This window comes from Phalacrocorax carbo, chromosome 3 (assembly GCF_963921805.1).
Source record: "Phalacrocorax carbo chromosome 3, bPhaCar2.1, whole genome shotgun sequence".
NCBI classification, from domain to species: domain Eukaryota; kingdom Metazoa; phylum Chordata; class Aves; order Suliformes; family Phalacrocoracidae; genus Phalacrocorax; species Phalacrocorax carbo.
This window is the reverse complement of record NC_087515.1, coordinates 128,075,467-128,088,679: the sequence shown is the minus strand read 5'-3', so window position 1 is coordinate 128,088,679 and position 13,213 is coordinate 128,075,467. Positions and strand designations below refer to the sequence as shown.

The following is a 13,213-nucleotide window of genomic DNA, read 5'->3' as shown; positions in this document are numbered from 1 at the left end:
AGCCCGACCCATCAGCCTGTTGCTCACCCCCTGCACGACATGTTTACCCAGCTTGTGCTGGGCATTTTGTCCAGGAGGAGACTCTGAGAGACCGTATCGAAAGCTTTACTGAAACCCAAAACGATCGCATGGACTGGCTTTCCTTGGTCAGCCGGGTGGGTGACCTTGTCATAGAAGGAAACCAGATGTGTTAGGCAGCACTTTCCCCTCGTGAAATTCCCCCCCACCCCGGCTGGGACCAATGACTGCCTTGTCTTTCAGGTGTTTTTCAGTAACTCCCAAAATAATCTTCTCCATAATTTTACCAGGCACAGAAGTGAGACTGACGGGCCTGTAGTCAGCATTTTCCTCCAAGAGCAAGGTGCACGGCTTGTATTTCACCACCTGTCAGGGACTCAGGGCATGCACAGGTGGGTTCAGAAGGGACCCCTTGATCAACACCAGCCTGAAAACACAGTTCCAGGTGTGCACAGATGTGATCACCTCCATTTATGCACCCAAACAAAGCCCTAATCCTATGGGTGATCTGCCAGCCACTGGCTCCAAGGCTCAGATTTACCATCTGTGAGTGTCTTCTGGCTTTAAACTCTTCAGGAAATGGAGATAGATAGTTTTATGGTGGTGATTCAACTATCTCTTCATCTGGATGTCTCCTGGGTCCCTGGTCATTATACCCCGCACAAGCCCTTAATGCAACTGCCCTGGGGATCCATCCTCATCCCATTTGACTAAATATGAGATGAAGATGGTCCGGATGGTTCAGGGTCCTCAGCACCACTCTCCACCCCACCAGCTGCACCCGGGCAGGAGCAGAAGTGGGTGCTGAGCCCAGGAGACCTGCTTCAACAGAGGATGGGTCAGCTGTCTGCAAAGCACCGCAGGAAATCTGCCCCGAGGTAACAGAGAAGGGGTCTGACTTGGCACCCAACAGCGTGTGGCTGTGCTGGGGGGACATGCGGGTCCTAGGACAGACCTCCCTGGCTGTCACAAGGTCTTTGCAAGCCCCAGAGCACCTCTCACCCTGTGATGGTGGTGTTTATAGCCCGGCAGGACGGCTGCCCAACATCCCGTGGGATTTGAACACAGCTGCGACATTCACACCCAGCCCCAGAGCTCATTCACACCCAGGTGCAACCTGTTCTCCAGATTAAAACGGAAAGGCCAGAAATCACGCGGCTAACGAGCCCGTTCACCCACGGATGTCTCACCCACGCGTTCAGCGCTGTCGGGAAAGGGCTGCACGTCCTCAGCATGTGGCTCTTACGAGGTCGCGATGAAGCCGCCAGATCTCTTTCAAGGGACCCCTAAAGGGAGGTTTCCAGAGCTGGGCAGTTTGCTGGAGCAGAGCCTTGTTGCTGGCCACGCTCAGGTCCAGGGGCTGGAGGATGCTGCTCTTGCAAGTATGTGTACACTGTAATTATATGGTCCCGGGTAGTCTTTCGCTCTCCTCTGCTCAGGGACAAGAAACAAGAGGTTCCCCCTAATGGGATTTTCTCCCCACTGGAGGGTCCATTTCTTGTAGTCTCGGTTCCCCACCACTCCTGTTCATCTGCCTGGGAGCCGGCTGCATCCACACACTGGACTCTCTTTGGAAAAAAAATAAAAGATAAATAAGCTTTGGAATAAAATACGAATGTCCTGCTGTTACACTGGGAACAGCCCTGTGCTAGGAGGGGGAGCTGGTCACTCCAGCATGCCAACGGCGGAGGTGGCTCTCCTGCATCCTCCAGAGATGCTGGGGCACCAGCTTCCCCGGGAGATGCCGTGCTCCCCGGCGCCGGCAGTGGGGAGGGTGAGCTCTGGCTGTGGTTGTCTCCGAGAGGGAGGCCTGAAAGCACCGGCTGCAAGGCTGGTGAGCACGGAGGCATCCAGCACGGCTGCTGAAGCTGTGGCAGAGGATGCTTCATCTCAGCCCCTCACCTGCAGCCGCTCCGCTGAACGAGGTTTCCTAAACAGATTTTGCATCTTCCTTATAAACATAAACTGCTCAGATTGGCCTAATGAAGATGAAAGAGCCTTTAAAGTGGGAATCATAGCTCCAGTTTGGGCCATAAAGTATCTCAGAATAGCTCTCCGTCATGGAAAAATATTGCGGATCGGGGGATCCATCAGGGAGGATGGAGGCAGCTGACGCAGTTACGGGTGCTGCGGTGAGATGTGGATAATTTGGGGTTGGATTCGGGGAGGACTGGGGTCCAGAGAAGGTGTGAACCAAATTGAAGTGCTGCAGAGGCTATTCCTTGAACCTCTGGTGCTTTGCCTCTTTAGTAACCCGCTATGGTGGGTTTCATCCAGTCCTGGGGTACTCAGGTGAACCTGTTGCACCCCCATATCCTTTGGCAAGGAGATGCACATGTCTGCAGCCCATCAAAGGACAACCCACATCCTTTTTGTTTATGTTCAGGCTCTTCTCTGGCTGTTGGAAAGAGGGGAGGATCTCCGGAGGAGACTCTTCAGGATGGAGCATCTCCACCCCAAGGCAGATATCTGGATGAGGTGGCTCAACCACACTCCAGATCCCTCCAGCCCCAGAGTCCTAGTCTCCCCAGGAGGTTGCTTTTGGGGTGGCTCCTTTCCCTGCAGAAGATTGCATTGAGTGAAATAGAAGCAAATCCTTCCCCCACTCAAGGTGAGACCACATCTACTCCTTGCGGGTAAGATTCCCTGCGTGGCTTTGCCGTGCCCTGCAGTTTTTTCTTCTCATAAGCATGTAAATCAACAACTGTGCTTCATAGGAGCTGGTGGGAGGGATGCTCACAGCCCATGTGTAGGCCTTGCTTGAGCCCAGACCTGACAAAAATCACTGTTAGGTGCTCTGGGGGGATGGCCCAGCCTTCAAAGTCCACATTGGCATTACATCCTGGGGATGGAAAATCCCGACGCAGGTGTGTTTCTCCACCTGGGTAAGCCCATGGCTGGAGAAGAAAAGACCTTAAAAATCTTTAAATCATCCCATGATCCCAACATGCAGCTGAGGACTGGTGCCACCCCAACGGGATGCTTGTGGAGGACAGCCAGCGGAGGTGATGAACAAGGTCAGAGGCAAATTTGCCTCAAACACATGAGACACGGCTGTAAAAGGCTGTGCAAACCCTGGTAAACCAGCTCTGAGCGCCATCCTGCTGCTGTTAAACCCCCCCCACGGGGCCTTGCTGGGTTCTGGGGCATGGTTTTACCCCAAACCACCCTGGGTAGAGCCAGGAGTTCGCAAAGCCACAGCCATCCCCGGGGTGGTTTGCATATTGCCACCCTCTTTTGGGTGGAAAAAGATAGTTGAGCCCTCCAGGCACAGACCAGCTCTCCCAGGGGGGCTGGAAATTTGGCACCAGATGAGTTTCCCCATCACTCCAACCCCCTCAGATCCCCCATCGCGCCCAGCCCCCTTCCAGGCTTGCCCCAAGGTGTTACCCTGCGCTGAACACATTGCAGAGGTCGGAGCATCCCTCTTGCTCACCTGTGCAAGGCTTGGCCAAGGTGCAAGGAGGAGCCTCCTGGAAGCCACCACTGCTCTTAAATATAGGGCAGCCAAGGCCAACCCTATAGAAAACGTGAGTTCCTCTGGGCTTTGGGCTGCTGTGCGACAGGGGAAGCGTCTGCAGCCTGAACTGATCCAGCTCGAGCAGAGCGGAGATGCTGGGGTTAGATGGGCACAGAAAGGGAGCCTGGCCAAACTTCTTAAACTGTGCTCTGGAAAAGCCACCCCCCAGGCTGGAAAACACTCTCCTGCTGCTTTTGCACCCAAAGCCAGTGGCCGCAGGTCTCCCTGGTACGTCGGGCAGATTCCCGCTGCCTGCGCCCACCCTGCCTTGGGCAGAGGAGCCGCTGCTGTCCTGAGAGATCTGCTTTTAACCAAATCCCCTTTTATCCCATGGAAGGACAAGCCCAAACCCTCAGCACCCATTCGAGCACGAAACCCACCCACGCCAGAGGCCAAGGAGCGATGGATGCGCCTGTCCTGCGCACCGGTAATAAACAACCTGTGCCAAACCCACCGCTGTCAGAGCCGGCTGGTACCTGGTGAAGGACTTTCCATCCAACCCCCCCCCGCCGCACAACCCCCCGCTCCAAAGCTGCAAACGCAATTAGCAGCATCGCCTGGAAAACTTTGCCGGCTGCGGTTCGTGGAGAGATGCTAATCCCTCCATCCGCCGCGGGGCCGGATCCGGCGAACGCCCGTGGCTTGCTCATCTTTTGTTCGGTACCTGGAACGGTCCCTCTCGCCTCCCCTCTCGCCCCCCCCCTTCCCTCTGGCAGACGGCGGCGGATGCAATCGCCGGTGGGGGGGTATAAAAAGCTGCCGGGACCAGCGGCCAAGTGGCAGACGCTCTCCGGGAGCGCATGGGAGAGGGGGACGGAAGGCACGCGGCGGCGGTCGGGCTCCCACCCCGGCCACAGGTAAGCCTGAAAAAACCAACCACTCAGCCCTGAGGGTCCCCCCGATGCGTTTTGGGGTGCACAGTGGGAAAGAAACTTCGCAAAAATATGGGCTTGATGCTGCTGGGGAGCGGTCACTGCGGAGGGGTGACACGCCACGATGGATGGCCGCCGGGCAGGGGTATCCCGGCGAGGGATGGGCAATAAAAAGCATCCTTCCCCCCCCGCCTCCGGCATATTGCCCTGTCGCCTCGGTTTAACATCGGGTTTATTTGCATTATTGGGTGTTCCTGTGTTACAGAGGTGCTCCCTGCTGCCTCCCTGCACCCTCCGTGCTGCTGCGCCAGGGGGTCCTGGGCAGCAACACCCACAAATTGCAGCAGAAGTCAGAAAGACAACCTTTATGTTTAAATTTGGTCTGTCTCAGTCTTTTATCCCCCTTTCTGAGCTGCTGTTTGCTGTCATAAATTTCGGCTTTTCCCCCTCTGCCAAAGAAAGCCCCCTCCATCCAGGGTCGACCTGGCAACTCTTGCACCAGAGGGGAGGCTCAGCTCTCCCCTCCAGCCACACATTTTGGGCCAAAATGAGACTTTTCTTCTGTTTTCTTTCAATGTGGGATGGGCTTTTCCTCCTGTAGAGCTCTCGCAGCGTGGGGGAAGGTGAGACACGTGAGTCCATGCCGAGTTAAATACAGCTGCTTGGGAAAGAGTTGGGGTTTGCAGAGGAGAAGCCCCCCAGGCATCCTCAGGGACCCTGAGGCCAGGTCCTGTGGGCATCCAGGAACCGACCCCAACCTCGTCCGTGACAACACAGCGGCAACAGCCGCTCCAGCCCCCGGGTTTCAGCCAGTCCCTGGATTAATTCTAGCAGCCCCCGGGACATACCACGTCCCAGCCACCACCAGCTCTTGCCATAACCTTTCCCAAAAGCCAAGAAACCAACTTCAATATTATTTAATGTAAAATATTCATGTATTACTTTTCTAATCCTAATATTACTTGCAGTGGCGTCTCCCACCACGCAGGAGTTTTGCGGCCACTCAAGGGGACGGGGTAGGAGGGAGCGTATATTTGTTAGAGGAATCAGCTTGCAAGCCGCAAGTGGTTGGCAAGGGATGAAACCTGAAGACAGCTCCCTAACGCTTCCCCCTTGCAGCATCACTCATCTTTATGGGGTCCTTAGGAGGCGGCCGCAATCCCCGCTGACAGCGGTTGTCACCTACGGTAGCAGTGACAAAAGACCTGGGCTCCAGAGAGACACCTTTCTGTCGGGAAGGCAAAACGAAGAGGCAGAGGGGAACGTTGCCCGTTTTACGGTGCGGCCGAGCGGGAGCGATGTGGGTGCAGGCAGGGAGGCAGGTCTGGGTGTTGTGCCCCTTTTCTGTGCCTCAGTTTCTCCTCTGGCAAAAATCACCCTCGTGCTCCTGGGGTGTAAGGAGGAGCAGCCCTCGGCAAAGAGCTTGAAGGAAAGCTTTGCAGAAGGAGGGGTTTGCAGCATCTTCCGCAGGCAAAGCCCTGCGGGAAGGCACAGGGCTGGGGGGAGGCAGGTTGGTGCCGCAGGAGGGGACCCCTCGCTCCTGCAACGCCCACAGAGGTGACTTTGAAACGGGAAAGGGTAAGGTGGGCACGTCACAGAAAGCGTTAAAGAATCTCCGGAAGGAAAAAGAAAAAAAAAGAGGTGGTGTTTTCTGTTTGCCCCCATAGCTCCTGCACATTTTCTGGGCCCGTAGCCCCTCGCATCCCGCGTGTGACCCCGGCCTCACGCCCCCGGCCAGGATGCCGAGCGTGCTGTGGAGCAGCCTGCCCGTGGTGCTGGGGCTACTGCTCTGGCACCCCGCCGGCGCCAGCGGGCCGTGCTGGGAGAGCAGCAAATGCCAGGACCTCACCAGCGAGGCCGGCATTTTGGTAAGCCTGGGGATGGGGGCTGCCCTCCGGTTGCTTTGGCTTCTGACCCCTCCTCAGGGACCGGTCTGGTGGGCTGGGGGAGGAGGTGATGGGGGTGCCGACACCGTGGGGTGACCCACGTCGATGTGGGGAGATGCTGTGGGCCCCATGACCCCCAGGTTCTCGTGGGTTTGTGCCTCCTGGCTTCACGCTGGGGCATGATGCTAAAACAAGTTTCTGAGCTTGCAGCATCCCTCCTGCATGGGATGAACCAGCAACCTGGGCATCGGCTCTGCCCCGCGCGCGAGGGTGCTTGCAGAGCAGGACCTGCTCCCATCCGTGGTGGGACAGCGGGAACGGCTCACCCTCTGCAGGCACTGAGTTTGCACCAGGGACCCCACAGTGGGGGCTGCGCCCACCCCCAGCACTGTTTCCAGCCACCCGGGGTTGGTTTGGTGCCTGGGCACGATGCTCCAGGCTCAGCCCTTGAAGCTCCCTGCCAAGGGGGTGGCACCCGCGCGGGGACCTCAGGGAGGCACAAGCATGAAACCGCCTTGTGAAACACCCCACTCTGTGCAAGCAGCCCCCTGCAAACCCCGCAGGGACCCCCGGCCATGCGCTCACCCATCCCGCACATCTCCCCCCGCTCCGTGCAGGCGTGCGCCGCGGCGTGCAGGGCCGAGCTGTCGGCCGAGGCGCCCGTCTACCCGGGGAACGGGCACCTCCAGCCCCTCTCCGAGAGCATCCGCAAGTACGTCATGAGCCACTTTCGCTGGAACAAGTTCGGCCGGAGGAACAGCAGCAGCGGCGGCGGCGGGGGGCACAAACGGGAGGAGGCGGCGGGGGGCAACCCGCCACCGGCATCGCTGCCCGCCATCCCGCCGTCCCACCGTGAGGAAGAGCAGGGAACCGGGCTGGAGCGGGAGGAAGGCAAACGCTCCTACTCCATGGAGCACTTTCGCTGGGGAAAGCCAGTGGGACGCAAGAGGAGACCCATCAAGGTCTACCCCAACGGGGTGGAGGAGGAGTCGGCCGAGAGCTACCCGCTGGAGTTCAGGCGGGAGCTGGTGCTCGGCAGCACCGAGGCACCGCCCGAGGAGGAAGAGGAGGAGGAGGAAGGCCAGGAGGAGGAGAAGAAGGCCGGCAGCTCCTACCGCATGCGCCATTTCCGCTGGCACGCGCCCTTGAAGGACAAGCGCTATGGGGGCTTCATGACCTCGGAGCACAGCCAGACCCCTCTAGTGACTCTCTTCAAAAACGCCATCATTAAAAGCGCCTACAAGAAGGGGCAGTGATGGGGGGGGAGCCCAAGGGGCACCCCGCCACCCCCACCCCCCATAGCTTTAGTGTCCCACTGGTATGTGTTTCACTTAGAGATCACTCGTTATGTCGTTCTTAACTACTGCTCCAAACGGGTCCGCTCCCGGGTTTCACTGGGTGGGAACAGGCTAGGGATAAAGATGCCAACCGCTTTGCTGCACCCACTGGACACGCACGGGGAGTGGGGATGACGCCCAGTTTGGAGCACACTGGATGATTTTCATATATTTTCACTGAGCTGTACAATACTGTAAATGATGGATTAAAAGAATTCTAAAAAAAAAAAAAATAGAAAAAAAAAATTTACATTTTTTTGCAAGCTAACGAGGTGTCGGCAATGTCTCTGGGGGTGCCCGGTGTTTGTAAAGGGGTAGGAAAAAATAATCGCCAAGTAAAATCCTGCAACTCAGGGGTAAAGAGACAGGGCTGGGAAAGTGCTGGGGAGTGGGGGATGAGGGGAGGAAGGGCAATTTTGCACCCCAAGCTCGGGAGCTTCACAGAGGCTGACCGTGGGGCTCCAGCAAGGCTGGGCTCGCTGCAGCCAGCCCGGAGAGGGCACTGGGGGCTGCATTTTGGCAAGGGCCAGCCCCTGCACACCCCAGCAAAGCGTGTTTCGGACCCAGAGAGGGGCATCACGCCGATGTGGCATGGGATGACGATGATTGCTGGCAGCCTGGGGAAATGCAGCGTCCTCTGGGTGCTGCCCCGAGGAGCAAAGGGACCGAGCCAGGCTCCCCCAGCACCCACCCACCAGGTAAACTCATTAATTCCCCATTAAATGAGGCTGCTGAAGAGGCTGAGTACTAGGGAAAGCGTCATTATTTATAAAGTCATGCTGCTAACTCGCGTAGCGAAGCGGGGGGGCGGCCTGGGGAGGGTGCCTTGGGTTGGTGCCTTGGGGAGGAGGCTGGGTTTAAACCCAGTTTCATGGAAAAGCAAATCTTGACCACCTCTGCCCAGCTAACACCTTATTGCTGCCAAAAACACGTAGACGTGGCGCTTGGGGCCATGGTTTAGGAGGCCTGGGGGTGTTGGGTTGGCGGTTGGGCTTGATGATCCTAGAGGTCTTTTCCAGCCTTCGCAATTCTACGATCCTGTGCCCATCCCCCTTTTACATGCTTCCCAGGCAGCAAAACGCCAGGATTAAGAGCGTAAGGCTGATCTGAAGTGCCGGCTTTGCGCTTCCCACCACCTCCCGTTTCACCCAAGGATGGAAAGCACGTGCAGATACCCCAGTGGGATGAGCCCACCACCATCCATGACCTAAACGGGGGGGGCTTTGGGGCTTGGGAGCGCGATGCACGGGGCTGTGCATCCCCATTTATTTGGTGTAACATGGTGGAAATATTATTAAAGGAAAACAGGACTCGTATTAGCGCTTTTCCCTGCCTCTCCTTAGCTAAGAGATGTCCTGGGTCAGTCCTTAACGTAGCGAGGAGCGGAGGGGCTGCTGGCGCCGCGCGTGCGTGGCTGGAGCACACGCGGCACAGCGCACGCCACGTACATTTTGGCCCCTCAAATGGCCACGCGGGCATTTTATTGCCCATTTTGGCCTCAGCAAGAGGATTTGTGCACATTCACACACACCGTGAGCAGAAGCCCAGCACCTTTCCCCGCGGCCCCGCGCGCTGCAGGGAGCTTCTGCGATGGGGGGAAAACGGAGGGAATGCTGAATTATAACGGGTGATGAAGATGAAGCCCGGCTTGGGTTGGATCCTGGGCACGGAGCTGGTGGAAGGAAGCTTGTCCGCAGCCGAGGCCATCCTCATCCTCACCCCATGCCTTCCCTTCTCCATCCCAGCAGCAACCACCCGTTCTTCCTCTCCCAGAGCAGGGCTGCCATGCAACACGCCAAGACAGCAGAGCCCCTAAGGTGGCAACATCAATATTTATTTGAAAAGGGCATTAAGATGGTGCATTTGAAAATATTGAGGGCTTCTCGGCCCTTTTTAACAACCCACTCCCCCCCACCCCCCGCCCCGGGTACACACGCAAACGCCACAGTGCTCCGAAATACAGAGATGGAAACGCACACATGCACCTAAACGGTCGACTTTATAGAAATATACTTTGTCATCTCTACGTACACAAGTTCCTAAACTAAACGTGATGTACAAACAGGTCACTTACACTGTGTGCGTGTCTTGGGGTGGGGGACACATTTACAGGTGGAGTTTGGGTTCCAAAATGTGGCGGGGCCGTGGTGAGACATGCTGGGGGATGCAGCCAGCTGGGAGGTCCCACAGAGCGGAGCAAGGGAAAAGCACTGGGACTGGAGGCACCGGGAGCTGCTCCTGGGAGCAGAGGCCAGGGGTATTTTCTGCCCCAAAAGGGTTGATGGGCATCCCAAGATGTGCCCCGTGGTGCCCCTGTGGCTCCCCTCCTTTAGCACATACAAACTTGTGCTCATCTTCCCTCCTTCGCTGTGGTTTTGAAGAGTTTTGGATGTGTTTTCCCATGGACACACAATCTGGGGGTTAATTGCTTTTCCTACTGCATTTTGTTAAAAATTTTAGTGCTTTTCATTAGAACAGCCACGGGAGCAAACCCTCCTCGAGCAGCCTGCTTTGCGTTCCTACTGCCCACCCCAAAACCTGCCCTGGCCAAAATTCAGGCTTCAGCAGGGCTGGGCATAACCCAGGGAGCAAAAAGGGCTTGAGGACAGGGGACAGAGACACGCGGGGACCCTGAGGAGAGACAGCAGCAAGGATTGAGCCTCAGGCACCGGCAGAGCCACGCCACGAATGCCGTGATCCAGCCCAGGGACTGAAATAAACCCTGTTTTTTCCTGGTCTCTTAAGCTAGATCATTTCCTAAACCCAGATTAGAGCATGACCACACAAAGCAGTGACCTCAGGGCAATCGTGAACTGTATTTGCCACTGAGGGAAAGAAAAAATAAAGGGTGGGGGCGATGGTAATGTATAATTACAGCTTAAAACAACTGCCTGAAGATCGGCAGCGAGAGGTGGCAGAGAAATGGGTCGTGGGTGAAGCAACCCAGCGGGGCGCGGGCAGAGCTGGTGCGACCACCCAGCGGCTGCGTCTACCTGCTCTCTGTCCCCGCCGCGACGCGCAGAAGCAGCTCCCACGTCTCTTTGTGCAGTGAGAACAGAAGCAGCGTGTCCGGCCGGAGGGGAAGGGGCTGCCCGAGAGACCCCCAGGGACCCCCAGGCTGCTCGGAGGGTGACGGCAGGGAAGCTGGAGGCAGCTCCGACGCTTGAAAGGCATTTGGGAGCAAGAGAGACCCCGTGAATGGCTGAATGCCCCCAGGCGACCATTCCTCCCCATCCCCACCGTCTTCACCTTGCAGTTTTGGTTTGGCAGGAGCCAGAATTTTCTACCATGTGCGTCTAAAGCAAAACTCTCCATAGCCTCATCTCCCCCCCAGCCCAAATCCAGTTTTATCCAAGAGGAGGCGCGATCCGCGGCCGGCCAGATACAGGGTCCACCCTGCAGACCCTGCAAAACACCTCTTATCGCAGCTGTTTCCTGCAGCGCTGGGGTTTCTTTGTGATTACGGCTCTAGCTGATTTAAGACTGGACTTTGTCGAAGTCCTTTTGCTTAAAAAAAAAGAATTCTTTGAGACTGGAACTCCAAAACTGTGAAAACCCAACCCAGAAAATATGACAACAGTGGGTTAATGTGTTAATATTCCCCAGCCTGGTGGTTGCTCGTGCCTCGTGTCACTGCTCCAGGTGTCCCACTGCACGCCCGGGCACGCTGCCTGCGGGCTCAGTCGCACCAGCCCCCCGCGAGCAGCCTGCCGTGACCCGGGCGAGAGGCACGGCTCTTGTGGGCCTTTCCCCCCGCAAAAAAAAAAAAAAAAAAAAAGGGTTTTCCCAAAGAAATCATGTTTTCAAGTCACCTGGAACCAGCCAGGCTGCTGTGTGCCCCCTCACTGGGATGGGACTATCGCTACCCTCATGCTGCACCGGGCAAGCCCTCCGTCCGGAGCATCCTTGCAGTGCCAGGAGTTGGACGGGGGGACCGTAATCCCCTCCAGCAACCTGCCTCAGGCACCAGCTCGGGGGGGCTTTGGTTTTGCGGCTGCCCCGGGCTGCAGCATGCCGCACCGCAGACCCCTCCTGCCTTTTACAGTCTCACACCCTCCAGCTTCAGCCCTGCCCCTTGCCAGGGGCTCTCAACGTGGCCGACAGACGATGCGGGGGGGGGATTCCCCAGGGAACGGGTTTGCTTTATGCCGGGAAGATGTACGTGCCCAGCGTGCTCTGCCCGGAGCCAGAGCATCTCCTCTCCTCTTCCAGAAAAACGAGAGCAGAGAGGGAGGTCACAGCAAATACCCACCGCCCCGCGCCGCTGTGCCCCGAGCCTCCTGCACCACCAACCGCCGCAAAATGTGGCTGCGGAGGCGGAGTCACAAAATAAAGTACGGGAGACGGGTTTGTGGTGCCAACAAATCTTGGGGCGGCCTCGGTGTCCATGTCCCCACCCGTCCTGCACGAGGATGTGCTCCCTGCGGGGTCAGCAGTCTCTCCCCCGAGGTCCTTGGGTGCGAGCTGTGCAGCGGTGGCTCTGCCCTACCAAGCACGGCCGCCCTCAGTACACACACAGGTCTGGAAACTTCATCTCGTACACCGGGATGGAGTGGTTTTGGGGCTGGCCGTAGGCGGCTGTGATGGTGCCAGAGGGGCTTGGCGGTGGCCTGAAACACAAGAGATGGAAGGAGGTGGTTTACAGAGAGATTTGGTGAAGAAGCAAAGCCTGGTGCAGAAAACGTGCATTCCTGCACCGTTGCGGGTCTCCTCAGTGCCAGCACAGCAGGGGGGAACTGGGGCAAACAAACCAGAGGCTGCTCCCAGCAACGCTTATCCCCTCTGCCATTGCAAAGACCCCGGCCCCAGGCTGGCACCCATCCCCAGCACACGAGTCTCCGTGATGGGGGACACCCGTGGCTCCCGTCGCCCCACAGCCCTGTGGCCAGGCACACTCCAGCAGCGGGTTTTCGGGTGGCTTGACAAACTGTGCTTGGCTGTCACCCCAACTCACCGTATGGTGATCTCGAAGATCTGGTTGAGCTTGCTCTGAAGCAGCGTCGCCTGTAACACAGAGAGAGTGGCTGTATTAGTGCGGCCGCACCCCGAGGACCACAGCAGTACACACAGGACAAACACCCCGTTGACCTTTCCCGGTCACCAGAGCAGTGGGAGGGTGGCCTGGCAAAATTCAGAGCCACGCCATCACCACCCGCCTCTCCCCAGCAGAGCAGCGCGGGGATTTAGGGAGTGCCACAGCCCCAGCTCACCCGGGCACCGCAGTGGGCAGCGATCTCCTCGAACGGGGCTTTCTGAAATTTCTCCACCACCTGCCGCCTCCGCTCTCGCTCCTGCTCCTCCATGGCGACGCTGTCTACTGAAGCAGAGGGGAGACGGCTCTCAGTTGCTCCCCACCAGCGGGGACCACCCACGTGCTGCTTGCCCACCTCCCCAGCAGGCAGCATGGATTTGGGCATCGCTAGGAAGCCAAGGAGAGGGTGTCCAGCCTCTGGCTTTGGGACCAGCCCCCCAGGGACACCCCCAGGCCCAGCTGCGCCGTGACCTGGGTGCGATGCTGCCGTGGCGAGGCGCTGGGGACCCATCCATCCGTGGTGTGCACACACAGACGCAGGGGTGACA

General features: G+C 57.8%; 2 protein-coding genes across 6 annotated transcripts in view; one reads left to right on the top strand and one right to left on the bottom strand.

The window, feature by feature from the left end:
- Positions 1-5,783: 5,783 nt before the first annotated feature.
- On the top strand, positions 5,784-7,973 carry POMC (proopiomelanocortin). Its single transcript, XM_064448657.1, has 2 exons — positions 5,784-6,278; positions 6,914-7,973. The coding sequence occupies exons 1-2, from the start codon at positions 6,150-6,152 to the stop codon at positions 7,550-7,552; spliced, it is 768 nt and encodes a 255-aa protein (XP_064304727.1). The 5' UTR covers positions 5,784-6,149; the 3' UTR covers positions 7,553-7,973.
- Positions 7,974-11,981: 4,008 nt separating this feature from the next.
- Positions 11,982-13,213, bottom strand: part of EFR3B (EFR3 homolog B) — a 39,585-nt gene continuing 38,353 nt past the window's right edge. For 4 of the 5 annotated variants that reach the window (XM_064448336.1, XM_064448337.1, XM_064448334.1 and 1 more), the window contains 3 exons: positions 12,844-12,950; positions 12,588-12,637; positions 11,982-12,243 (listed from right to left, as the gene is read on the bottom strand). In XM_064448336.1, the coding sequence (XP_064304406.1) occupies positions 12,138-12,243; positions 12,588-12,637; positions 12,844-12,950 (263 nt within the window). In that variant the 3' untranslated portion in view covers positions 11,982-12,137. The remainder of the gene's footprint in view (positions 12,244-12,587; positions 12,638-12,843; positions 12,951-13,213) is intronic. The other variant, XM_064448335.1, reaches the window with a different exon arrangement.

Coding starts and splice junctions, on each gene's coding strand:
- POMC (XM_064448657.1), top strand. CDS start 6,150: ATGCCGAGCGTGCTGTGGAGCAGCCTGCCCGTGGTGCTGGGGCTACTG. Junction 6,279..6,913: donor CCAGCGAGGCCGGCATTTTG/GTAAGCCTGGGG, acceptor CGCTCCGTGCAG/GCGTGCGCCGCGGCGTGCAG.